The sequence below is a fragment of the Capra hircus genome, chromosome 1, assembly GCF_001704415.2.
Source record: "Capra hircus breed San Clemente chromosome 1, ASM170441v1, whole genome shotgun sequence".
In the NCBI taxonomy this organism is placed as follows: Eukaryota; Metazoa; Chordata; class Mammalia; order Artiodactyla; family Bovidae; genus Capra; species Capra hircus.
The window spans coordinates 146014120-146039484 of NC_030808.1; the positions used below are offsets into that span (position 1 = coordinate 146014120).

At 46.8% G+C, this 25365-nt stretch overlaps 1 protein-coding gene across 9 annotated transcripts in view; it reads left to right on the forward strand.

Moving 5' to 3' along the window:
• Positions 1 to 25365, forward strand: part of PCNT (pericentrin) — a 106569-nt gene that overhangs the window by 48328 nt on the left and 32876 nt on the right. For 7 of the 9 annotated variants that reach the window (XM_018052426.1, XM_018052438.1, XM_018052453.1 and 4 more), the window contains 12 exons: positions 14 to 252; positions 1884 to 2046; positions 2239 to 2451; positions 4945 to 5174; positions 5549 to 5665; positions 5774 to 5794; positions 6714 to 6920; positions 8837 to 9007; positions 9267 to 9419; positions 10746 to 10838; positions 14561 to 15406; positions 15813 to 16004. In XM_018052426.1, coding sequence (XP_017907915.1) covers positions 14 to 252; positions 1884 to 2046; positions 2239 to 2451; positions 4945 to 5174; positions 5549 to 5665; positions 5774 to 5794; positions 6714 to 6920; positions 8837 to 9007; positions 9267 to 9419; positions 10746 to 10838; positions 14561 to 15406; positions 15813 to 16004 — 2645 coding nt within the window. The remainder of the gene's footprint in view (positions 1 to 13; positions 253 to 1883; positions 2047 to 2238; positions 2452 to 4944; positions 5175 to 5548; positions 5666 to 5773; positions 5795 to 6713; positions 6921 to 8836; positions 9008 to 9266; positions 9420 to 10745; positions 10839 to 14560; positions 15407 to 15812; positions 16005 to 25365) is intronic. The other 2 variants (XM_018052480.1, XM_018052472.1) reach the window with 2 other exon arrangements.

The following is a 25365-nucleotide window of genomic DNA, read 5'->3' on the forward strand; positions in this document are numbered from 1 at the left end:
TATTCGCTTGCAGCCCCTGCACTGGACGACGTGTGGGCAGGGCTCGATGTGGCCTCCCTGGAGCCGGATGGCATGGTGGCGGAGTGTGCAGAGACTTCGTCGGTAGCTGAGATCAGCAGTCACGTGTGTGAGAGCTTCTTCCTGAGCCCAGAGCGCACGCTGGACTGTGAGCAGCCTGTCAGGAGGGTCTTCCAGAGCCTGGGCCTGGCGGTGGATGGCCTCCTGGAGATGGTCCTGGACTCGGCCAAGCAGGTAAGACATGCGCTTCAGCGCCCCCTGCAGAGAAGGGTGCTAGGCGGAGTGAGGGATGGCAGAGCTGTCTGACCCCAGGGGCCTGCACCGACCCCAGGGGCCTGCAGGTATTGTGCTGTCAGCGTTCCTGTTCTTGAGCAGATGTGCAGGTGGGTGTCGTCCTGACCCTGTTACTCGCAGCCATGTTCACCGACGTGCTTTCCTCAAACAGAAGTCTTCTCTGAGCCGAAATCCTTGAGGAAGTGGGCTTGCTGTGAATGGAAAGGTGACCTTGGCGCACTTAGTTTAGACCCTGTGTGTTCAGCCTCTTGCTGTACCTCACATGCTAGTTTAATTCCAAATGGGATAAAATTTTGTTTCGAGATTATTACTGAACAATGGGATATTTTTGTTAACCTTTTAGAATGTTTCAGACAGTTAACAAAACATGGAAAACAATAGAGACCCTTTTCCCAAAGTTGTCCTGTTAAAACACAAGCATTTCCATGTGAAACACTGCTGTTGACGTCTCAGGAACATGGACAAGGGGATGCAGGCAGAACAGCAGTGTCAACCTTGGATGTGTCTCCTCTGGCTTTGTGTCTCCTCCCGTCTTCTCTCAGAAACCAGGCAGAGTGGGGCAGTGTCGGGTGATAAGTAGCCCAGTGCTTTTGACTAGCCTCATGTGCAAGCATCTCCCGGGAGGGCAACCGGTCTGCAGGTCTGACCTGGCCCACGGCCCCACATCTGAGCATGCGGGCAGTCTGTGGGGGGGGCCTTGCTCGCACCTCAGAAATCTTGCTCTCTCACTGTGTGCTCTGCAGAGGGCACGTAGGCGTGTCAGGGGGAAGCAGGGTGGGCTTGGGGAGGTGGGTGGGCTTCGAGGAGGTGGGAGCTGGCAGGGGTCAGTGACTGGAGGGGATGATGGGCCCCTGATGAGGTTGGGGTCAGTGGGGCTGCCCAAGGGCCATTGGCTGCAGGAAGGGGCAGCGGTGGCTGAGCACTTGGACAGGGGCCCTCAGCAGGGCATGAGGAGAGGCAGTGTTGGGAGCTGTTTTCAAGGAAAACCTGACAGGTTTCCTTAGAGGCTGGGTCTGGAAGGGTTGGAGTTGGTGATATACAGGGGGAGGCTGGGCAGCCCAGGCCAGGTGCTGAGCTCTTTGTGAGGACAGCTGGGGGTAGGCGTTTTGATTCAGATCCTCACTGGACACGCCCACCAGGGGAGCTTGGGAGGAAAGGAAGGCTGGGGTCCCAGCAGGCAGGGGGGCTGTGGGCGAGGGGCTCCACGGTGGCCAGGCTGGGAGGAGTGGGTGTCGCAGGCTGTACAGACGTGTCAGGTCCCCTGCCTGTTGTGGTGACGGCCCGGGAGCCTTCTGTCCTCCACCTATAGTTACCAGGTGGCCCATCCCTGCTTGGGTGCCAGGCTCCCTGTCCATGTTCCACGCAGGCACCCATGGGGCTGACGGTCACAAACGGTATGTCTGTGCAGCGTTGTCTGTGGTTGCATGTGTAGAACTTTTCTTTGTTGAAAACTTGTTGCTTCGTTAGTAACTGACATAATATCGGGCATCAGAATCGTTGTTCCTCCAGCGATGTTTACCGTTTCACCAAAATTCTACACAAGGAGATCTACTTTCCAATGTGTTTCACAGCTGGAAGAAGCACGTCAGATCCATTCTCGTTTTGAGAAGGAATTCAGCTGTAAGAACGAGGAGACGGCACAGGTGGTGAGGAAGCACCAGGAGCTGCTGGAGCAGCTGGAGGCAGAGAGCAAGGCCAAGGCCCAGCTGGTGTTGGAGCTGCACAAGGCAGAGGGTGAGTGCGGCACTGAGGGTGTTAGCAGCAGAGCCCCAGAGGGAAGGAGGCTGGGCTGAGAGGCTCCAGTGCCCTTCCTAGGGGTGCGAGGAGGGGAGCACCTCAGGGCAGGTGGCCCTGTGTGTCCCTGTGTGAACTGGGCACTCAGCCCGCCTGCCCCCGCCCACACCCCCACCCCTGCGTGGTCTGCAGGCATCATCGAGGGCTTCAAGGAGGAGAAAGCCGGCCTGCAGGAGGCGCTGGGCCAGAAGGAGGCGAGCGAGCGGGACCTGGTAGGCGAGCTGGAGGGCCTGAGGCAGCAGCTGCAGCGGGCGGCGCGGCGGCAGGCAGAGCTGCGGGAGGAAAACGCTGAGCTGTGCAGCCAGACGGAGGCCCTGGCTGTGGACGCCCGAGAGAGGGAGGCTGGTGAGAAGGCGGGCACAGCTTGGAGCGGGGTCTCTTCATGCTGCTTGAGGGCGGGGGGCTGCTCTCGGAGGAAAGGCTGCCAACAGACTCTGGGGCCAGGTCACCTGGCCAGGAGGTCGCCCGCCTGTGTGCGATCGTGCATCCATGTCCTCAGAGCTAAAAGTGCTTATTTGGGGTCAGAGGATAGAAGTTTGGAGCACACAGATTTGGGTCTCGAGAGGGAACAGTGACGGGGGGGCTTCAGGGGTGAGGAAGGCGGTTTGCCTGCAGAGCCTGTTAAGTGGGGCTGGGGGCAGGAGCCAGTCTGGGCTGAACCCTGACCCTGAGCCCTGAGGCTGTCATGGTGGGAAGGCCCGAGTCCTCTGAGTCCTGGGATCTCTGCATTTGCTCCAGTCTGAAGTCCACGGCTTAAGTTACCTGGTTGTCCAGTGGCTAAGACTCTGCCCTCCCAGTGCAGGGGGCCCAGGTTTGATCTCTGGTCAGGGAACTAGGTCCTACATGCCACAACTAAGACCTGATGCAGTCAAGTAAATAAATGTTAAAAAATAAGACTACCAGAAAGTGACTAATGTTAACTTTAGTCAGGAAGACATGATGCAGTTTGCAGCCTTCAGGGAGATGCCATCTATCCTGTGTATTTTTCTTTGTTGTCTTTACAAGTCAGGGCTGAAGCCCCTGGGAGCTGGGACCTGCTGCCACACGGGGGCTGGCAGTGGCCGTAGTCCATCCAGAGGGCGGGCACTGCAGACGTTACCTCCCCCCCCGCACACACATGGTCCTGGAGCACTGGGATGGTCACCTTCTGGTGACATGCTTTCTCTCTGGGCCCACGTGCAAGTGGGGCAGGAGCTCTGTGGGGCCCCTTTCATAATAAAGGCTCTCACCCCTTATGACGCTTCACCCTCGGGACCCTGAACACCAGCCCATGAATTCTGGGGCCCGAAATGACATTCTGACCAGAGCAGTGGTGTCTTGAAGCACACGTTTCAGAGGTTTGTCCAAGGCTGTGGCATCTCCTGCCACAGTCCCCTTCCCTTACTTCTGAGTTTCATATCCTAAGTCACCAGCCTTCCTCTTTGCATCTCTGAAGGTGCTATATGTTTTTGTTTATAGGCATTCCTATTTCTGTAGCACATGAGGATTCAGGTTCGTAGAAGCAAATGAGTGATTTCTGTGTGATTGGCTCTATGTTTGCATCAGGTTTTGCCAAGTTTTTACTAAAGAGTAAAAATACTTAAGAGCTTTTGTGGCAGACGGCTACATAAAAGGGAGCTTAGACCTTCAGTGTTCTTACAGAGACGTGGTCAGGCGTCTCGGGGCCCCCAGCGCAGTCCCTGAGCTGTAGGAGCCCTGTCCCCATCGGTGTCCTGGGCTGGGGGCCCTGCGAGGCCTGTGGCCCTGGAGTCGGCCGCTGGCATGGCTGACACGGCTGTGTGGGCGCCTGCCCTCCGCCCTGCGTGCATGAAGGTCGAGTGGCCCTGGCACAGGCAGGTCCTGTCTGGGTGGCTGGCCAGGCAACGCTGACCGTCGCTGCATCTCCCCACCTGTGAATGGCGTTGTTCTAACTGCATGTTCATCCTGTTTGCCGTCATTGCTACATCGTTAGCGTAAAAGCTTACTGAGAATGCTGTCAGTGGGGATGATAGTTTGTCACAAAAGACTAACATTTATATAAACCAGAATAGCTAACTTCTGAATGCTGGTGAACTGTAGATGCAGATTTAGGGATTTAACAGTTTCTGGCTGGTACCAGCACCTTGGGGTCCATCTGAGGGAGACCCCATTTGCAAAGCTGCTCATTAACCTGCCCGTTCCCTTGGCCTGTGGCCTTGCCACCGTCAACGTTAGGTCAGCTGTAACTTTGCTGACGGCTCAGCCTTTTCCTCAGGACATGTCACCCTGGTACGTGGGCTGCCCGTACGTTCAGCGGGTCAGCTGGGAACCTTCCAGCCAGGCTGATATTCTCTTGGGTGGAGGTCTTAAGTCACATTTTATATTTCCATGTTGGAGAGTATATGTGAAGGCATAATTCCTAGAAAATTACCTGATAACGTCATTTGGGGACACCCAAGATGTATTTTCTCCTCAGGCTTTAAAATTTTTTATCTTAGCCAATTTTTTGTTTGAAATATGTAATTCCCCAGCCCCTCTTCTCATGTGCATGGAAGTTCTCGTTTTATTTCCAGTGGGTTCTGGCTGAACTGTGGCTTGTTTGGCAGGTTGTGGGCTCAGGGTCTGACAGGTCAAGGCGGCTGAAGCAGCTGTCATCCTCTGCCAGGTCACAGCCCACGGTGGGGAGGGGACTGGGGAAGCCCTCTGCCCTCTGCTCTGGCCCGGCAGGGAGCGGGTGGGGGGAGCCCACTGCCCCCTGCTCTGGCCTGGCGGGTCTCGGGCTGCCAGGGCAGGCACGTGCTGGTCTCTGCGGCGCTAGCATCCTGTGTCTGCTGGACGTGCACTCTGAGCGGCTCCCTGCCCTCTGTTCTGTATCTTCAGCTCTGCGGAGGGAAGTGGAGTCGCTCACCCAGGAGCAGTCGGAGGCCAGGAGGCAGGCGGATAAGGACCGTGCGGCCCTGCTCTCTCAGATGCGGCTTCTGGAGGCCGAGCTAGAGGAGCAGCTGTCTCATCAGCAGGCATGTGCCCAGCAGGCTGAGGAGCTCGCTGCCCTGAGGCAGCAGATTGACTCCCTGGACCAGCACCTGCGCCGCCAGCGCCAGTTCATGGACGTAAGTCTTGAGCGATAACGCTTGCATCACCAGAGGTCATCTTCATGGCGGGAGCTTCCTTCTAGGTTGTTAAGCAGTGTCTGTGCCAACGTTGGGGCGGACTTGAGCTCAGCTGGTCTTGGGTGTTGCCCTGGTCTGGGGCGGTGTCCAGTGGCCCCATGTGTCTGCTCTTTCTCTCTGCCCACGTCTCAGAAGCCACCCTGGGTGCCCCCTGGAGGCTGCACCCCTTCTCATGGCTCCGTCGTACGAGGTGCCTGAGAAGAGGGGCCCTTCGCCCAGTCCCCTGCCCTCCACTCCTGCTTCAGAGGGTGGTGGTGTCACTATGGGCAGTGGAGATGCTGGGATGCATGTGAATAGGCCGCCCCTCATGACAGGAGCAGGCAGTGGAGCGGGAGCGGGAGCGGGAGGACTTCCAGCAGGAGATCCAGAGGCTGGAGGAGCAGCTCCGCCAGGCGGCCCGGCCGCGGTCCCCGGGCCTCCGTGACAGCCACGTAAGTCAGCCTACCAACTCGGCCCTGCCTGGGGGAGCTGTTCTCTGTGATGCTTGTAAGCTTTATCATTAATGACATTTTTGCCTTCCATGTACACGGAAACGACAGCGGGCACAGCTGGATAAGGAGGTACAGGTGCTCCGAGCTTGTCTGTGTCTGTCCATCTGTCCGCACCCTTGGTGCTGCTGCTCCTCACCTGACTGCTGCATGACCAGACAGGGAGGGCTTGGTGCACAGGGCTGTCTCTGGCTTGCTTTTCTTACTTCTTTCTGTTTGGTCCAGATCTGTCTGCTTCTTCCTGTCCAAGGTCACTGTGGTGGTTTGTTCTTTCTAAAAATTAAACTTATTTTGAGATAATTATGGATTCACTTGCTGTTGTAAGAAATAAGACCCAGTTCCCGTGTGATGACATCCTGCAGAGGTCGCGCCTGAGGTGCAGACGTGCAGACAGGAGACAGTGCCCACCCCTTGCACCCACGAATCCTCACTCTGTCCATATTTTGTCATCTCCATGCTGTTGTGTAGTCAGAGCATTGTTGCTTAGCTGTAAAGTCGTGTCCAGTTCTTTGCAACACCAGGGACTGTAGCCCACCAGGCTTCTCTGTCCATGGGATTCTCCAGGCAAGAATACTGCAGTGGGTTGCCATTCCCTTCTCCAGGGGGTCTTCCTGACCCAGGGATCGAACCTACGTCTCCTGCATTAGCAGGCAAATTCTTTACTGCTGAGCCACCTGGGAAGTTGGAGCATAGGTGTAGCCTTTGCGCTCCGCCTGCGTCTTGACACTGACCCAGATGGTGCTGTGTCTGTGCTTGGTTCTTTTCCTGTTGCTCAGTGGCTTTCCATTCCTTACTATCAAAATTCGGCTTATTTTACTAACAAGTTCTGTGCTATTATTCTTGTGTGTCTTTTTATGGATAATTCTGTCATGTTCTTTCGCCTCACTGTGCAGCCAGGTCAGTTTTCTCACAGTTGTGTTGTACTTTTTAACTTGGAAGGTGGGGCATTTTTTAAAAACTATTGTTTCTGAAGTATATTTTGTGGTTTTAGGTTGAATTGTTAGAAGAAAAATTGAGAGAAAAATCAGATGGACTTAATGAATTGATTCTAAAGAAAGAATTGGTAGACAGACAAGTACTAATCCAGGGAGAGGAGATCAGGCGTCTGGAGGAGACGAATGCGAGCACCACGAGAAAGCTGCTGCAGCTCCAAGAAGAGCTGGAGACACAGCGGAGAGCCGTGCAGGCCCTGCAGCAGGTGAGCACGGCGAGGGCTGCCGCTGGTGGAGGTGCCTGTGGGCCCTAGCTGCTGGGCTGGGCTTCCTCTGCCCCTGGCCTTGACCCTCTGCTGTATGTTCCCTGTGCTGTGGACAGTCGCCAAGCGTGTGGGGCCTCTCAGCCCCAGTGACCCCAGCTGGGTGTCCTGCCCTGCAGCTCGGCTCTGACACCGTCCACCTGGAGGTGGCGCCAGACCTCACAGCCTGGGACTCAGCCCCACGGCCGTGCCCCCGCCCCCAGATGTCCACCTCAGGTTCAGCCTATATGAATCCGAGGGATCCTGGACCCCCTCTTGGGGTTCAGATCTGCTAGAGCAGCTCATAGAACTCCAGCACTTCACTTGCTGACCTCCAGGGTACTGTAAAAGGATACAGGTTGGGAACCGCCTGGTGGAGGCGCTGCGGAAGCCAGGTGTGGGGAGGGCGCTGCTTGGTGGAGGCCTCATTGCACAGCCTGTGAGATGGGGTCAACCTTCAGCCCACCTCCCCTCCCGGAGGTCAGGATGACACCGACAACTCTGACCTTCAGTCACATGGTCGACTGCCCTAGCAACCAGTCCCCAGTTGTCGGTGACCTGGAGGCTTCCCCAGAGTCACCTCAGCGACACAGACTCGGGTGTGGCTGGAGGGGCTGGTGACAGACATCAGGGCGCCGCTGTGGCTCTCGTGGCTCAGGAGGCCCCCTGCTCACGCTCAGTCACAGTGTTGCGTTTAGAGTGGTAGCGTTTTGTGCCTGTTTTTATTAGCACCCCTTTGCTTCTCAGGTACTCTGAGTGTATCCTTAGTAATTGATTACATGCAGATTCAAGATTTCAGGTTTAGAAAGCTTGTTTTATTACACACATAGAGCCTAGTTATAATTATTTTAGTTTTTGAGTTACAAATTTGTCAGTTCCCCAGTGAAAATACCTCCAGTGACAGTTCTTCACATTGTAGTTTGGAATTTTGTGTCGATGATATACCGGTTCTTGTGTCTGAGGGTGTCAGATGAGCGTGAGCAGGTCTCTTGATTGGGGGTGGGTGGAGGGGGTGGAGAGGGTAGGAGGGCCTCCTGGTCAGCGTTGACCTCCTCTGTGCATTTGGTTCATGGAATCAAGCTTTCTTGTATTTTGTGTCATTGGAAGTTTCACAGTTACTAACTGAAAAGTCTCTGAGACTCGGTGAGGAATTTTATTTTGGAATTGTTGTTTTGACTCTGAATAAACACTGCCTCCAGGAAGAGAGATCGTTTTCAAAAACACCACTGGGAACCGTTAGAGGAACCGCAGACCCCTCTTGAGGACATGCGGTGTGAAAGGGACTCCGGGCTCAGGCCCCTGAGCCCCGGTCACCAGCCTGCTCGCTCTGCCTGCTGGGGGCAGTTCTACCCCTGACTCCAGCAGACAGCTGCTGAGCTTAGTAGGGACCATGGGTGTAGAAAACGCCTTTATTTCTTCTATGGAGTTGAACCACATGTACAACTTTGAATGCATGTTTCTTCCCCACTTAATATTTTACCCATGTTAAATGTTCCTTGAAAACTTATTAACGGGCTGTTCACCTTCATTGTACAGAGGTGTTATCAGCCATTGCCCTGTTTGGCAAGTTGTTTCTGATTTTTAAAAAAAAATTGCTAACAGTTTAGAGATTTTTTTTGTGCCGTGTTGAATAGTTACTGGGATAACTTCCTTGCAGGGGAATCTTGGGTGTGCGGTGGCTCCCTTTGGGCTGTGCCTTCCACCAGGCAGGTGTGGCTCTGGAGCGTGGCTGGGTCTGTGTGTTGTGACTGCACATGCAGGTGTGCATAGGTGTGCTTCAGGAGGGCTGAGCGTGATCTGCACTGCAACAGCAAACAACAGTTTGAGGGCCCCGATTTCCTGAGGCACTTGCTTAAAATGAACCATTTTTTCTTAAATAGGACAAAGAGGCATTACAGGAGCAGCAGATGAGTAACCTGCTTCAGGTGTCCGCGCTGCAGTCCAGACTGGATGAGGGCAAGTGCCCGGTGCCTCCCGACGGTGGTTGTCACGACCGCGCCGAAGCCCAGCTGGAGGTGGTGCAGGGGGCTCTCAGGCAACGCGAGGCTGAGGTGCGCGGGGCCACACAGGGCACTCCCTCGCTGTTTGTGTCTGCCGGGGCCTCCCTGCTTGTGTGCAGGATGTCCACACGACACAGTTTGTGGGCTCGTCACTACTGTATTCACTTTGTAATTTTAACACTTGTGTGGATTGTAGGATAATAATAAGTTTTTCTGGTGTGTGCTTTAAAATGTTTTAAGTGATTTTAATAATTATTAAGGTCAATTAGAATATTAGATAACTTTTAATGCTTGCCTGCTTTGATGCAAGGTTTTCGACTTAAAAGACCAATTAGAAAATCTTAAAGATGACTTAGTAAATAAAAATGAAGAAATACTGCATCTGAACTGGAAATTAGGCCTGCAGGACAACAGCACCGCTGCCAGCATCAAAGAGCTTCAGGAGGAGAACGCCCGTCTGAAAGTAAGTGAAGAAGACCCCCTGCCTCCATCAGTCGGTCGTGGAATTGCTGTGGCCCCAGAGGGACTGTCAGTTGTGGGGAGTCAGGCCCCCGGACCCCCCCCCCCCAGACACATGGCACCTCCTTACTGAAGCCAGAGGGACTTCGTGTTGGCAGGGCTCTGCCCGCAGGGTGGCCCCAGCAGCTCTAATGTGTGTGTGGAGGTGGGGAGAAGCTTTTGGGACACCTTAGTGGGAATCGGAGTCACCTTGACCAGTGAAGGTCATCTGCTTCCCCTCCCCCACCAGACTCTGCTTTTTGTTTTCACCTTCAAAGTCCAGTCTTGTGAAGGATTCTTATTGGAGTAAAATGGCAGGAGAGGCACCTCCCTGGTTGTGGAAACTGAGGAGGAAATGTCATGACTTAGGACCCTGTCCCTACTTTGGGCTGCGTTCGAGCAGAGGTGTTTTCAGGACAAAGTTGCTTCCTTCCAGCAGCGCAAAAAATCTGTCATGTCTTCTCTTTTATCTGAATATAATTGTGCTCTTGAAGCAAAGAGCCAAAACCACCTCTGTATAGTGTGGATGACAACCAAAGTTGTAAAGAGAACATCACCTTCATAGACGGCCTTGACATGGGTGGAATTTGGACTCCTGCATTGCCTGTGGTTGCAGCCTGGATAAGAGTGAACTCACTTTGTGAAAGGAAGTTGAAGGGTCATGTCGTTTATGCCTTTCCTCTTGAAGGCTGCAACTGTATTCTTAGTGAAAGTGGAGTTTTAGGGTGGTCCTCAACACTGGCTGTCCTTCGGGTGGGCACTCTTCCTTGATGAATAGGTGATGGCACGTGAGAGCACTCTTGGCTTACTCTTTGGTGATTGCTTTGAAACGAGTTACCTGGAAAAATGCAGTAAAGTTTTAGTTTTTGAAAGCTAAAGTAATAAGTCACTTTAGACAGAAAGCACTTAAATAGAACATTTTCGAATTGAGTGTTATTGTGACTAGCTTGCACACGTAGTAGCTCAGTTGTATTCAACTCTTTGCAGCCCCACGGACTGTAACCTGCCAGGCTCCTGTGTCCGTGGGATTTTTCAGGCTAGAAAACTAGAGTGGGTTGCCATTTCCTCCTCCAGGGCATCTTCCTGACCAGGGATCGAACCCATGTCTCCTGCATTGCAGGTGGATTCTTTACCTCCTGAGCCACTGGGGAAGTCCTGAGTAGTATTAATACTATTTAAAACTGCATGTTTATTTAATTAGGATATTTCGTGTCTTTGAGATCTGGGGACCCTTTCCCATGGTAACACTTTCTTGTCATTATTACCACTGTAATTGTTATTATTTCCACAGACATTTCTGCAAAATAAAGAAAGGGAGATGATGCATGTGCGTGAGTCGGCGGAAGCGCAGTTGGCCAGGACAGGAAGTGGTGCTGTCAGTGAGGTGGGCCTGGCCTGATGCTGCACGTGGACATTATGTTCTCGGTAGTTTGTGAGGTGTCTAGGGATCAACGGAGGCCTCTGTGTCCTTACATAAGGGATGTAGTTTTTTTTTTTAATTATTCATGTCGGAGGAGGCTGTAAGGGCTGTAGAGTTCTGTTTGTAGTTCTTAATGACCACAACATTGCAGTGACAGGCTGTTGGGATCTATGTTAGTACCTTATCTATTTGGCAAAGTTTTTTAATATCCTTTTGTGTTACTTCAAGGAATACCTTTAAAACCAGCAACTAATTTTTTAAAGGCGATTATATCAGTTACTTGTCCTTAGTGCTAGAATTGCATTTTTCCATACTAATAATATCATAAATACTAAAATGTTTATGTGATAAGGAAAATATTTTAGTCCCGTTAAGAATAGACAATCACAGATACTTTCCTGTGGGATTTTTGTTTATCTCTTTCTTGTTATTTAGTCACTAAGTTGTGTCTGATTCTTTGCGACCCCATGGACTGCAACACGCCAAGCTTTCCTGTCCTTCACTATCTCCCAGAATTTGCTCAAACTCATGTCCATCGAGTCGGTGATGCCATCCAACCATCTCATCCTCTATCACCGCCTTCTCCTTCTGCCCTCAATCTTTCCCAGCATCAGAGTCTTTTCCAGTGAATCAGCTCTTCGCATCAGATGGTCAAAGTATCGGGAGCTTCAACTTAAGCATCAGTCCTTCCAATGAATATTCAGGGTTGATTTCCTTTAGGATTGACTGGTTTGATCTTATATATAAATCTATACATGATTTGTTTTCTGTGATTATATTTCTCATTTTTTGTATCAACAGTATCTTACTTTGATATAATAACCCAAAATTCCACTTGTAGATTAGACTTCTAATTCTTTGAAAGACCACATTTTGTTACATTTTCTGTCCTTACTTTGTGTCAGTGAAGACTTTCATCATTTAAAATCATGGTATCTTTAGGTTTTTTTTTGAAAACGACACACTTACATTCCCACCACTATTAAGACCTCTTTTGATGTGGTTATTGCTCTTTATTTCCTGTACTTTCTTTTCTAGCAGCTGTTTGATATCCTAACATCTTACTCTCAACATGCATTATCCCTTTTGTCACGATTTATTTTAATACTTGGGTTAGTATTACATCTTTAATTTTATCATTTACTTTCCCCCTTACTCTGTATAGTTTTCAAGAAAGAAGGCTTGAACCTTTTTTATTAAATGTATTCTTAAGTAGTTTAGCTTTGTTGCCGTATTGGAAATGGGCTTAATTTTATTATCCAGTTGTTTGCCATGAGCCAAACACATCATAGGTATATATATGTATATAATTGTTGTATATTAACCTTGTATCTCGTTGCTTTGCTAAACTCACATATACTAGTAGTGTTTTTATAGATTTCTAAGGTTTTCTATGTAGATGAGCACACCATCAGCAAATACAGACAGCTTTATTTCTTTCCAGTCTTCGTCTTCTATTTCTTTTCCTTCCTTATTACAATGTCTACCACTTCCAGTGTAGTGTTAAATAAAACAGGTGAGAGTGGTCATTCTTGCCTTGTGTCTGATCTTGGAGGAAAGTGTTTATTGTTTTATCAGTATGTATAATGTTAGCTATAAGTTTTTCATAGATATCTTTCATCTGATTGAGGAAGTTCCTTTTTGTTTCTACATTGCTTCCTCTAAATCTTTTGAGATAATTATATTTCTTTTAATCTCATAATAGGGTTAATTATACTGAGTGATTTTTGAAGGTTAAACCAACCTACATCTCTAGGTTAAACCCTGTGTGGTGGTGATGAAGTACCATTTTAATATATTGTTGGATTTGATGTGCTGATCTTTTGTTAGTGGATTTGACATCTGTGTTTATGAAGGATATCACTGTAGGTTTGTGTGTGTGTGTGTGCCATATTTTAATCAGGTATTGGTTTTGTTGGGCTTATAAAGTGTTGCCGGGACTTCCCTGGCCGTCAGTACTGAAGACTTTGCCTTCCAATGCATAGGGTGTGGGTTTACTCCTTCGTCAAAGAGCGAAGATCCCACATGCCTTGTGACCTAAACACCAAAACATAAACAGAAGCAATATTGTAATTGCGCTGTATTTCAGGGGACTTATTTTAGACTTTCGTGTTTTACTTTTAAAGCCACTTTTATGTGCTGGCTTTGATATTTTGAGTGTGTTGCTTGTGTTGCGACTTGGCTCTTTTGTCATGCCCACCTCTTCATCTCAGTGCGCTGAATGTGCAAGTGTGTACAGACAGAGTAACTTCCCTGTGCCTCCAGCCATCTGCAGAAGAGACGAGAATGTCTGCAGTACACCTCATGGGGCTAGGCAGAGGGTCTTGCCTCACTCTGAGAAATTTTCTTTTTTCAACTACACACTAGCATTCAGGTATGATAAATGTGAACCTGGAGCATAGCTTATGTCATCCAAACCAAAACCAAAAATCACTTTTCTTACTTTTGTTTTTACTATGGGCCAGGCTTGGGTTTGTATTTAAAGTAATTGTTAGTTAATACTAGTGAAACCAAGAATTGTGTGAAACTCTCAATGTTTAGAAAGTATGTTCCTATATTCCTATAACAAATTGGTTGAGTATCATGAACTTGAACACAGATTGGTTAGAACTCTTTTATATTCTGGTTGCTACTGTTAATGCATTCTTTCTAAAAAAAAAATTATTTGGTTTTACCGGATCTCAGTTGCAGCATATGGTCTCTCAGTTGTGGCCTGCAGGCTCTAGTTCCCTGACCAAGGATCAAATGCAGGCCGCCTGCATTGGGAGTGTGGAGTCTTAACCACTGAACCACCAGGAAAGTCCCTATTAATGTAAGAGAACGGAATTTGTGGGTCACATTGACATAGATTTCAGTCCTGATTTTCCATTTACTGTCTTTGTGGTCTTGGCAAAATATTTCATATCTACATTTCAGCTGTCACACCTTTAAAATAGGGACAGTAACATTTCCTGTCTTAACACTGTTGAGAGTTAGATTAAATAGCACAAGTAGAAGCATCGCTTGATGCTTGGTATGTTGAATCCCCAGGTCCCTGCCGTGCACTACATGGAAAACGTGCAGTGAGCTCTGGCTCGTTCACATTCTTCATTACTGCAGACCTCCCTTCAAGTCTTCTCACTTTTATTCTTGTTCTAGTGTTAGAATGACACCTAAAATCTAAATGCCCTTTAGGAAAACCAAACCATAGTTGCTTAATTGTTAAGAAGATGGACATTTAGAAGGTGGTGAACACTCCAATATTCTTGCCTGGAGAATTCCATGGACAGAGGACCCTGGCAGGCTACAGTCCACGGAGTTGCAAAGAGTCGGACATGACTGAGGGATGAACATTAACATGATGAATTAGAAGGTGGTGAAAACATTTGTGTGTAGTATCATCAGCTGAGCTGTGGCCACGTTAGGGCTTCCCTTGGATCACACAGCCAGGCTGGCGGCCTGCCTCAGTGATGGGATGTGGCCTTACAGCTGCAGATACAAGTTTCTGACCATTTTGACACACTTTAAGTCTCTGTTTTTCAGGTGTTAATGTCGTTCGGTGACATTGTTAGTTACTTCCACAGCTAGTTTTAAGTTGTGAAGTCTCTCCACTCTGTAAGAGTGAGTTCAGGCAGAATGGTAAGTGGGAAGGGGCACTTCTGAAGTTGATGCATATAATTTCCCTCTGAAATGTGCTTTTCCTTCAGGTTGTGTGTAGTAGAAGTTCTGAAGTTGAAGAGCTGAAATCCATTATTGAGACTCTGCGTGAGAACCAAGCGCGGCTGCAGAAGGATAATGCTGAGGAGATTGAGCAGCTCCACGAGGTCATCGAGAAGCTGCAGAGGGAGCTCCCACTCGGGGGGCCTGAGGCTCCCAAGGCTGGGGAAGGCGGGGCCATGAGCCTGCAGAGTGAGCTGCTGGGCCTCCCAGCCGAGGGAGCCGAGGCCCCCGCAATGTTGGCGGGTGAGCTGCATGCTGCCCTGGAGGCCAAGGAGGCCCTGAGCCAGCGGCTGGCTGAGCAGGAGCGCCAGCACAGCCAGGCCCTCGAGGCCCTCCAGCAGCGCCTGCAAGCCGCGGAGGAGGCGGCCACACGGCAGTTGGCCGAGCTGGGGCCTGAGGGCCTAGCCTCCCAGATCTTTGAGTTTGAAGCTGCTCTGCATGCCAGGGAAGCAAAGATCGCAGAGAGAGATTTAGAAATTGAAGCTCTGCGCCGGGAGAAGTCCACCCACTCCGCTGAGCTGGAGGCCATCCTGGCAGCCGTGGCCCGCTTTCGCCATGCCCTGGAGCAGCAGCTCCTGGTGGCCACTGGGGAGCCCCCTGAGCTACAGCGACTCCGAAAGCAGTGTGTCTGCCTCAGCCGCCAGCTGCAGGCACTCAACCAGCGGTTCCTGAAGTGCCAGAAGGAGCTGGATGAGCGGCAGGCGCATGGGGAGGGTGGCTCCCAGGGCTGGGTGCCTAGGGGCGAAGAGACCTCCTGCAGTGAGGAATTGCAACAGGCTGTGGATGGCAGGCAGCTGGCCCAGGCCCTTGACGGCCGTGGCAGTGACCCACAGGTGGGTTCGTTCTCCGCAGGCCACAACTTGTGCAGCCTGTGTGTGCAGAGAGCTGGCTGCACGTCAGAGGGTGGGAAGTGTCCGGGGAGCTGGGAGTGTGTGTGTTGGGTGCAGGTGGGGTGTTGGGGGCAGACAGTGCTGGGAGTGCAGGCGGGGAGCTGAGCAGCTGCGTGACATCTGTGGGAGGCCGTGCTTCATGTGGTCCCCCCACTCTGGCACGTTTTGGCCTGCTGTGGGCGTGCCTCCCTCATCTCCTACTCTGTGTGGGCTTCTGGTCATGAGCTGTGGGCTTTCCCTCAGGCTCAGCTGGCTGGGAGCCCGATGGGGCCTTGCTGCACTTCTGGCTTTCTGATGCCCTTGGCTGTGTGCTCGTAAGCATCGTCCTTGTTTTCTCCACTCATTGTAGAGCCTAGTTAAGGATGACCTGCAGCCGGCCAAAGCCCTGCCTACACTGACCTGCACCCGCCCCAGCCAGCAGGACAGCGTGATATCGGTACTCACAGTCTGCCAGCAGCAGCTGGAGTCTGAGCTGCTCTTAGTGAAAAAGGAGATGTGCCTGCGTGCAGAGGATGGCGGCAGAGAGTCAGGAGCAGTGAAGGTGCTTGGGGACATTGTTGGGGCGGGGCACAGGACCCGAGAGCTGTTCCCGGGCAGAGACTCCCCTCAGTGTCTTTGACGTGATGGCACAGGTTACGCAGACTTTAGACAGGAACACCTTCTCTGGGTCCATTGCTCTTGGTAGAGCTGTTCAGATCCATTTGGAAATTTCTTACATGCTTGATCTAAACACACGTCTTAGCAGCTTATGAAGAATTAGCAGTCGGTGCAGGTGGGATTTAACTGGGATCTAGGCCTTGTGTCTAGGGATTTTCACGTGAGGGCGAGCTGCCCGCAGCTGCGCTGCGCCCACACAACCTTCGTGGCCAGCCTCCAATTGACTTGGGAAGGCTTTGCGTTGGTTTGTTGAACTTTAGGTATTTTCTATTGCTCCCCAGCAAAGAAGAGCGCGTGATCCATGATTCAGCAGTTTTAAATTCGGATCTCAGGACAGTTGTTGTTCCGTTATTATCTGTATAATGTATAATAATTATACATTGTTTAGTCGCTCAGTTGTGTCCAACTCTTTGTGACACCATGGACTGTAGCACGCCAGGCTCCCCTGTCCTTCACTAACTCCCAAAGTTTGCTCAAGTTCATGTCCACTGAGTCAGTGATGCCATCTAACCATCTCATCCTCTGCTCCTCCTCCTCCTTTGGCCTTCAGGCTTTTCCAGCATGAGGGCCTTTTCCAATGAGTCACCTCTTATGATCCCAGGACGGAAGCTACCAGAAAGCCAACGTCTCTTTTCCAGGGGCAGGAGGGAGGTTGACAATGTCATTATTGCTGGTATGGACCCTGCAAACCATGCTGGGATTCCAGCCCTAACCTCCTGGGATGTGCAGGAGCCATGTGCACTATGTTGGCATTGGGAAACTGGGAAAGTCTGAATTCCCCAGCACATAGGACTGTGCACTTAGGCCTGCAGTTTTGAGAGAGAAACTTGAATTTGATGCTGTGTGTTTATCACACCCCCTTCAGAAAAGCTGCTCTGTAGAGGACTTCCCCTGACTCTAGAGCACTTGTCTCAGTGCCCTTGGGTCAGGAGCATTTGTCTGAATTCTTAAAGCTCAGCCCTGCGATGTCATGAGCTGGTCGCCAAAGTTTTAGAAGTTAACACACTGACCAGCAAATTCCAGATTTGTCCCATAAATTGCAATTTTGTGTTTTCCAGTGTTTGTGTATAGAACCTTCTAGGCCTTTTTTCCTTAAAAATAAAAGTCTGACGTCCCCAGTGAATTGCCGCTGAAATAGGTTATAGACAGTTGCCTCTGTGTATTGTGTGTGGTATGGCTCAGTGATGTTGGGTATGTTTGTAACATGTGACCATGCATCTCCACAGCCCTTTTCCTGTTGCAAAACTGAAACTCTGTCATGTAAAAAGAGAGAGCCCTGGCAGACACCATTCTTCTGTCTGTCTCTGTATAGATTTCTGAGATACTCTGAGGGATTACATAAGTGGAGTCACACAGTACGTGCCTTTCTGTATCTGGCTTATTTCACTACGCACAGTGTTATCCAGGTTCATCCACGTCATAGCCGGGGTCAGAATGGCCTTCCTTTCTAAGGCTGAATAATACCCCATTGTATGTATACACCACATTATGCTTATCCATAAACAACAGTATGGACCTAGCAGAAGCAGAAGGTGTGAAGAAGTGGCAAGAATACACTGAAGAACTGTACAAAATAGATGTACATGACCCAGATAACCAAGATGGTGTGATCACTCATCTAGAGCCAGACATCTTAGAATGCGATCAAGTGGCCCTTAGGAAGCATCACTATGAACAAAGCTAGTGGAGGTGATGGAATTCCAGTTGAGCTATTTTAAATTCTAAAAGATGATGCTACGGAAGTACTGCACTCAATATGCCAGCAAATTTGGAAAACTCAGCAGTGGCCACAGGACTGGAAAAGGTTGGTTTTCATCCCAGTCTGAAAGAAAGGCAATGCCAAAGAATGTTCAGACTACCGCACAATTGTACTCATCTCACATGCTAGCAAAGTAATGCTCAAAGTTTTCCAAGCTAGGCTTCAACAGTACATGAACCATGAATTTCCGGATGTTCAAGCTGGATTTAGAAAAGGCAGAGAAACCAGAGATCAAATTGCCAACATCCGTTGGATCATCAAAAAAGCAAGAGAGTTCCAGAAAAACATCTCCTTCTGCTTTATTGACTACACCAAAGCCTTTCACTGTGTAGATCACAACAAATTGTGGAAAATTGTAACAGAGATGGTAATACTAGACCACCTTACCTGCCTCCTGAGAAATCTGTATGCAGGTCAAGAAGCAACAGTTAGAACCAGACTTGGAACAATGGACTGGTTCCAAATTGGGAAAGGAGTACGTCAAGGCTGTATATTGTCACCCTGCTAATTTAACTTCTATGCAGAGTACATCATGAGAAACGCTGGGCTGGACAAAGCACAAGCTGGAATCAAGATTGCCGGGAGAAATATCCGTAACCTCAGATACGCAGATGCCACCAACCTTATGGCAGAAAGCGAAGAGGAACTTAAGAGTGTCTTGAAGGTGGAGGAGGAAAAGGTGGCTTAAAACTCAACAGTCGAAATCTTAAGATCATGGCATCTGGTCCCATCATTTCATGGCAAATAGATGGGGAAACAGTGAGAGACTTTATTTTCTTGGGCTCCAAAATCACTGCAGATGGTGACTGCAGCCATGAAATTAAAAGACGCTTGCCCCTTAGAAGAGAAGCTATGACCAACCTAGACAGCGTATTAAAAAGCAGAGACACTACTTTGTCAACAAAGGTCCATTTAGTCAAGGCTATGGTTTTTCCATTAGTCATGTATGGATGTGAGAGTTGGACCATAAGGAAAGCTGAGCGCTGAAGAATTGATGCTTTTGAACTGTGGTGTTGGAGAAGACTCTTGAGAGTCCCTTGGACTGCAAGAATATCAAACCAGTCAATCCTAAAGAAGATCAGTCCTGAATATTCATTGAAAAGACTGATGCTAAATCTCCAATACTTTGGCCACCTGATGCAAAGAGCTGACTCATTGGAAAAGACCCTGTTGCTGGGAAGGATTGAAGGCAGAAGGGGATGACAGAGGATGAGATGGTTGGATGGCATCACCCACTCAATGGACATGAGTTTGAGCAAGCTCCAGATGATACAGGGAGGTCTGGTATGTTTCAGTCCATGGGGTTCTAAAAGGTTGGACATGACTGAGCAGTGAACTGAACTGATACTTATCTGTTCATCTGTCGATGGATGCTTGAGTTGCTTCCACATTTTCAACTTTTTTATTGTTTTATTTGGCTGCTCTGGGTCTCATTTGTGGCACATGACATTTCCATTGCTGTGTATGGGCTCCTTGGTTGCTTCATACAGGCTCTTTAGTTGGGGTGTATGGGTTCTCGTTCCTTGACTGGGGATCGAACCCAAGCCCCCTTCATTGGGAGTGCAAGGTCTTAACCACCGGACCACCAGGGACGTTCTCCCTCCACGTTTTAACTTGTGAATAGTGCTGCTGTGAGCATGGTGTACAGATATCTCTTTGAGACCTTGGTTTCAGTTCTTCTAGGTGTATACCCAAAACTAGAGTTGCTGAATCATGTGATAATTCCATTGCGAATTTTCTGAAGAACTACTGTAGTGTCTTCCACAGTGGCTGTACCATTTTACATTTCTTTCAAAAGTATACAAAGATTCTAAGTTCTCTACATCCTCACCATTACTTGTTATTATTATTATTATTATTATTATTATTATTTTTGATAGTAGTCATCCTAATGGTTGGGAGGTGGTATCTAATTATAGTTTTGGTTTGCATTTCTCAAATGATTAGTGTTATTAAATATCTTTTCATGTGCTCATTGTCTATTTATATATGTTCTTTAGAGAGATGTCTGATCATGGCAAATTTTGAATCAGGTTGTATGGTTTTTTAAATTGAGTTTTAGAAGTTCTTTATATATTTCTGGGTATATTAATCCATTTTCAGGTATTATTGTTGTTCAGTTGCTAAGTTCTGTCGGACTCTTTACAACCTCATGTTCTGCAGCACACCCCGCTTCCCTTTTCTCCACTATCTCCTGGAGTTTGCTCAAGTTCATGTCCGTTGAGTCGGTGATGCTATCTAATCATCTCATCCTCTGCCACCTTCTTCTCCTTTTGCCTTCAATCCTTACTAGCATCAGGGTCTTTCCACTTAGTCAGTTCTTTACAACAGGTGACTAAAGTATTGGTTAAATAATGAAGATCCCATGTATTATCAGGTGTATGATTTGTAAATATTTTTTCCCGTTTCGTGTGTTGCATTTTTATTCTGTGGACAGTGTCTTTTGATGCACAAATTTTAAAAATGTCATCAAGTCCAGTTTGTCTTTTATCTGTCCGATATCTTTGGTGTAATATACAGGCAATCGTTGCCAAATTCAGCATCGTGACGTTTTTGCCATGTTTTCTTCTCAGAGTGTGATAGTTTTATGTCTTTGATCTATTTGGGGTTAATTTTTATATGTGGTTTTAGGTAAGGGTCCAACTTCATTCTTTTGCATGTTAATGTCCTATATTCCCAGCATCATTTGTGAAAAGACTGTCCTTTTCCACTGAAGGATCTTAGCACCATTGTCAAAAATCATTTAATAGTATATGCAAATGTCTATTTCTAGGCTTTCTGTACTAGTTCCTATGTCTGTTTTTATGTGAATCTGACACTGTTTTGATTATTATAGCTTTGTCATAAATTTTACAGTCAAGAAGTACTGAGTCCTTCAGTTTTGTTCTTGTTAGATTATTTTGGCTGTTCAGGGTCCTTTAAAACACCTTATGAATTTCAGAATGGGTTTTTTAATTTCTGTAAAAAAAGGTCTTTGGAATTTTGATAGAACAGCTTTGCATATGTAGAATGCTTTGGGTGGTATTGACACACATTTTAATTTTAATACCAAGCCTTTAAATCCATAGCCATGAGACATATTTCCACTTATTTATGTCCTCTTTAATTTCTTTTAACAGTATCTGTAGTTCCATTGTACAAGTCTTTCACCTACTTGATAAATTCTTGGTTAATTTTTCCTTTCTTCTTTCTGTTGTTGTTGTCATAAATGGAATTGTTTTAATTTTCTTTTCAGATAGTTCCTGTATAGAAATGCAGCTGACTTTATATGCTGACTTTGTATCTTGCAATTTTACTGAATTCCTGCATTGGTTCTAACAGTTTCTTTGGGGAATCTTTAGGTTTTCTACATGTAGGATCGTATCATCTTTGAATATAGATCATTTTACTTCTCCCTTTCCAGTTTGGATGCCCTTTATTTCTTTCTCTTGTCTAATTGCTCTGGCTAGGATTTTTAGTACTGTGTTGAAGGGAATTGGGCATCCTTTCTTTGTTCCTTATCCTAGAGGAAAAGCTTTCAGTTTTTCGTCCTTGAGTATGGTGTTCACTGTGGGTTTCTTGTGTGGCTTTTATGTGTTAACATAGTTTCCTTTTGCTTCTAGTATGCTGAATTGAATGTTGTGAAAGGGTATTCGATTTTGTCCAATGCTTTTTCTGCATCAAATGACGTGATATGTGACTTTTTCTTCCTTTTTTTTTGTTAATGTACCATATTACATTGACTGATTTTCCTATGTAGAATTTAAGGAATAACTACCACTTAATTATGTATAACCCCTTTAATATCCTATTGAATTTGATTTGCCATTATTTTGTTAAGAATTTTTGCATAAATATAAGGGATGTTGATTTATAGTTTTCATTTTTTGTAGTATCTTTGGCTTTAAGGTAATGCAGGCCTCATAGAATGAATCAGGAGGCATTCCCTTTGCTTCTGTGCTAGGAAAGAGACTGCAAAGAATCGGTATAATTTCTTTCTTAAATGTTCGGTAGAATTCACCAGTGAACTCATCTGGGCCTGGTGCTTCCTCCTTTTCAGCTTGCTAGAGAAGTTTGAGAAGAATCGATAGTAATTCTTTACATGTTTGGTGGAATTCACCATGATAGTATTTCTTTACATGTTTGATGGAATTCAGCAGCAAAGGCATCAGGTCCAGTGCTTTGTTTCATAGGGAGGTTTCTTATTATTGATTCAATCTCCTTCTTTGTCTCTTATAACTTTTATTGGCTTAAATTTATTTTGTCTGATATTGAAAGGGTCACCTGCTCTTCTTTGGTTACTGTTTGCATGGAATATCTTTTCTTATCCTTTTATTTTCAACCTGTTTGTGTCTTTGGGTTTAAAGTGAACTGCTGCGGACAGCCTGTATTGAATTGACCGCAGTGTTCCTTAGGTTTTAAAGTTAATATAAAAGAAGCATTTTTCATCCTCACTAAGAACTTTATTGAACAATGTAGTACCTTCTGCCATTTTTCAGGCAACTTCCTAATTCCATCTTCCCAAGTTTTTATCTTTTAAAAGTTGCCTTTTAAATTCTTCCATGAAACTGAAATTTTTTCCTTTAAGAGAGTTTTGTAGACTGAAATGAATGGAAATCCAAGGGTGGAATGTCTGCTGGATACAGTGAATGATTGGAGCTTCCCAGTCTGTAACAGTTTTTGTGTGGTCATCAAGGAAACATGTGGTCTTGCTTATCCTGATGGAAGGCTGTGACTTTTCTCTTGACTAATTTTGGACTGATTTTCGTTGAGTGCCACTTTCAGTTGGTCTAATTGGGAGCAGTACTTGTTGGAATTTATTCTTTGGTTTTTCTGGAAGGAGCTCATGATAAATGACTACCTTCCCATCCCGCCATATACCCAACATTACTTTCTTTGGATGAAGACAGCCTTTGGTGTAGTTGGTGGTGGTTCATTTCACTAGCCCTATGATCTCTTCCATTACACATTATTGTACAGTATCTACTTTTCATTGCCTGTCACAATTTGTTTTAAAAATGAAACATTTTTGTTACGTTTAAGAATCACATGTGGCGGAAGTATGGTCAAGAAGGTTCTTTCCACTTAACTAATGTGGAGCCCAAACATCAAAGCAATTAACATAACCCAGCTGGTGCGAATGATTTTCAACACTTGATTTGGATATTTTGAGTACGTCGGCTACCTACTGCATGGTATAATGTTCAGTTCAGTTCAGTCACTTAGTCGTGTCCTCTTTGTAACCCCATGAATCAATGTTGCTTGGTCTCAATTAATATCTCTGATTGGTAACAACTTCAACTGGTCTGCTTGACCTTGGAGCATCGCTCAGTGAGAAATGTCCAGTATGAAATGTCACCGCTTTTGACACGTTTGATCAGTCACAGCGTGGTCTCCATACACTGAACAAATCTGTTGCTTTTCAATTGCATTTTTATCTTTCTTGAAATAATAAAGCATAGTATGCCAAAAATGTTGCTTTTCTTCCATCTTAAAATGGCCACACAAAAACTCACCAATTTTGATGTTTTATTAAAAATGCATGCTGATATGACACAGTCACAATACGGTTTAACAAAATTGTTTCGAATGCTGTTAAACACAACTAAGCAGGAGCCGTCTCAAGGGAAACAGCGAATGGCCCTTTGGCCAGCCCGAGAGTTGGATCATGTGTTCTTATCCATTCTGCAAGTCTCTGTCTTTGGAGAGCTTTAGTCACTTATATGTAAAGTTGTTACTGATAAGGAATCCTGTGCTTTTGCCATTTTGCTGTTTTCTTTATGCCTTATAGCTCTTTTTGATCCCTCATTTCCTACATTACTGTCTTTTCTTGCATTTAATTGATTTCTCTTTGTGTATGTTCTGTTGCTGTTTTCACAATTAGCATCCTAACACAAAATACTGATTTGCATCTATACCAGCTTAAGTTTAATAACACGTAAACTCTGTTCCTTTTAGTTCCATCCCCACTCCTTTTGATTTTTGATGTAATAAAAAGACATCTTTATAACTGTGTGCCTCAAAACATAAACTAATAATTCCTTTCATTGCATTAATCTCTTAAATTGTGTAGAAAACACATGTGGAGTGAGAAACTAAAGTTACAGTAATGCTAACTTTTAGATTAATAACTTAAGAATATATATGTCTTTTAAATCAGGATGAAAACAAAAAATGCAGTTAGAGACCATTGTTACAGTAATGTTAGACTTTATAACTGCCCGTGTGTTTACCCAATGAGATCCTTCTATCTGTGTACAGCTTTGCGTTACTGTCTAGGGCTCTTTCATTCCCGCTGCAGGGCTCTCTTGAATGGGGGCTTCCCTGGTGGCTCAGGAAAAGGATCTGCCTGCCAGCGCAGGAGACGCAGGTTCAGTCCCTGAGTGAGGAAGATCCCCTGGAGAAGGAGATGGCAACCTACTCCGATATTCTTGCCTGGGAAATCCCATGGACAGAGCAGTCTGGTGGGCTTAGCAACTAAACAACTCTCTTGAACATTCCTTACTGGGCAGGACTTAGTGGTAACAACCTCCCTCAACATTTGTTTATCTGGGAATGTCTTATTTCTCACTTCCTCTTGAAGGAGTCTTGCTGGATTTAGGGTTCTTAGTTGACAGTTGTTCATCTTCTAGCCTTTTGAATATACAGACCCACTGTCTTCTGGCCTTCAAAGTTTCTGGTGGAGAGATCTGTTGATACTCTTACTGATGATCTTTGTATACAACGAGTCACTTCTCTCTTGCTGTTTTCAAGAGTCTCACTTTGGCTTTGTGTGAGTTTGATTATGACATGTCCTAGTGTCAGTCTGTCTGAGTTCATCTTACTTGGAGTTGGTTGAGTTTCCTGGGTACTTATGTTCATATCGTTCATCAGATTTGGAAAGGTCATTCATTATGTCCCTGTTTGTTCTCTTTGCCTCCCCCTCTCTCCCTTCTTCTGGGACTCCATTGGTGTGTCTATTGGCTTGTTGAGTGGTGTCCCACAGCTACCTGAGGCTCTGTTTACTTTTCTCAACCTCCTTCCTGGCCTTGGTAACTTCCGTCATTCTGTCTTCACGTTCACTAATTCTTTCTTCTGCCTTCTCAGATCTACCTTTGAATCCCTTTGCTGCTAAGTCGCTTCAGTTGTATCCGACTCTGCAACCCCAGAGATGGCAGCCCACCAGGCTCCCCCGTCCCTGGGATTCTCCAGGCAAGAACACTGGAGTGGGTTGCCATTTCCTTCTCCATTGAATCCCTTTAGTGAGTTTTAAATTTCAGTTATTATAGTTTTCAACTCCAGAATTTCTTTGTGATTTCTTTTTTCTTTATTGATGTTTCTGTTTTGTTCATAATTTTTTTTTACACTTTCTTCATATTTTCCTTAGTTCTTTGAGCATCTTTAAGACAGTTAAAGTCTTTATTCATTCACCATCGAGTCTTTTTCAAGGATGATTTCTGTAGACATGCTTTTTCCTGTGCAGGATCTATACTTTCCTATTTCCTTTTTTTTTTTTTTTGGTGATTTT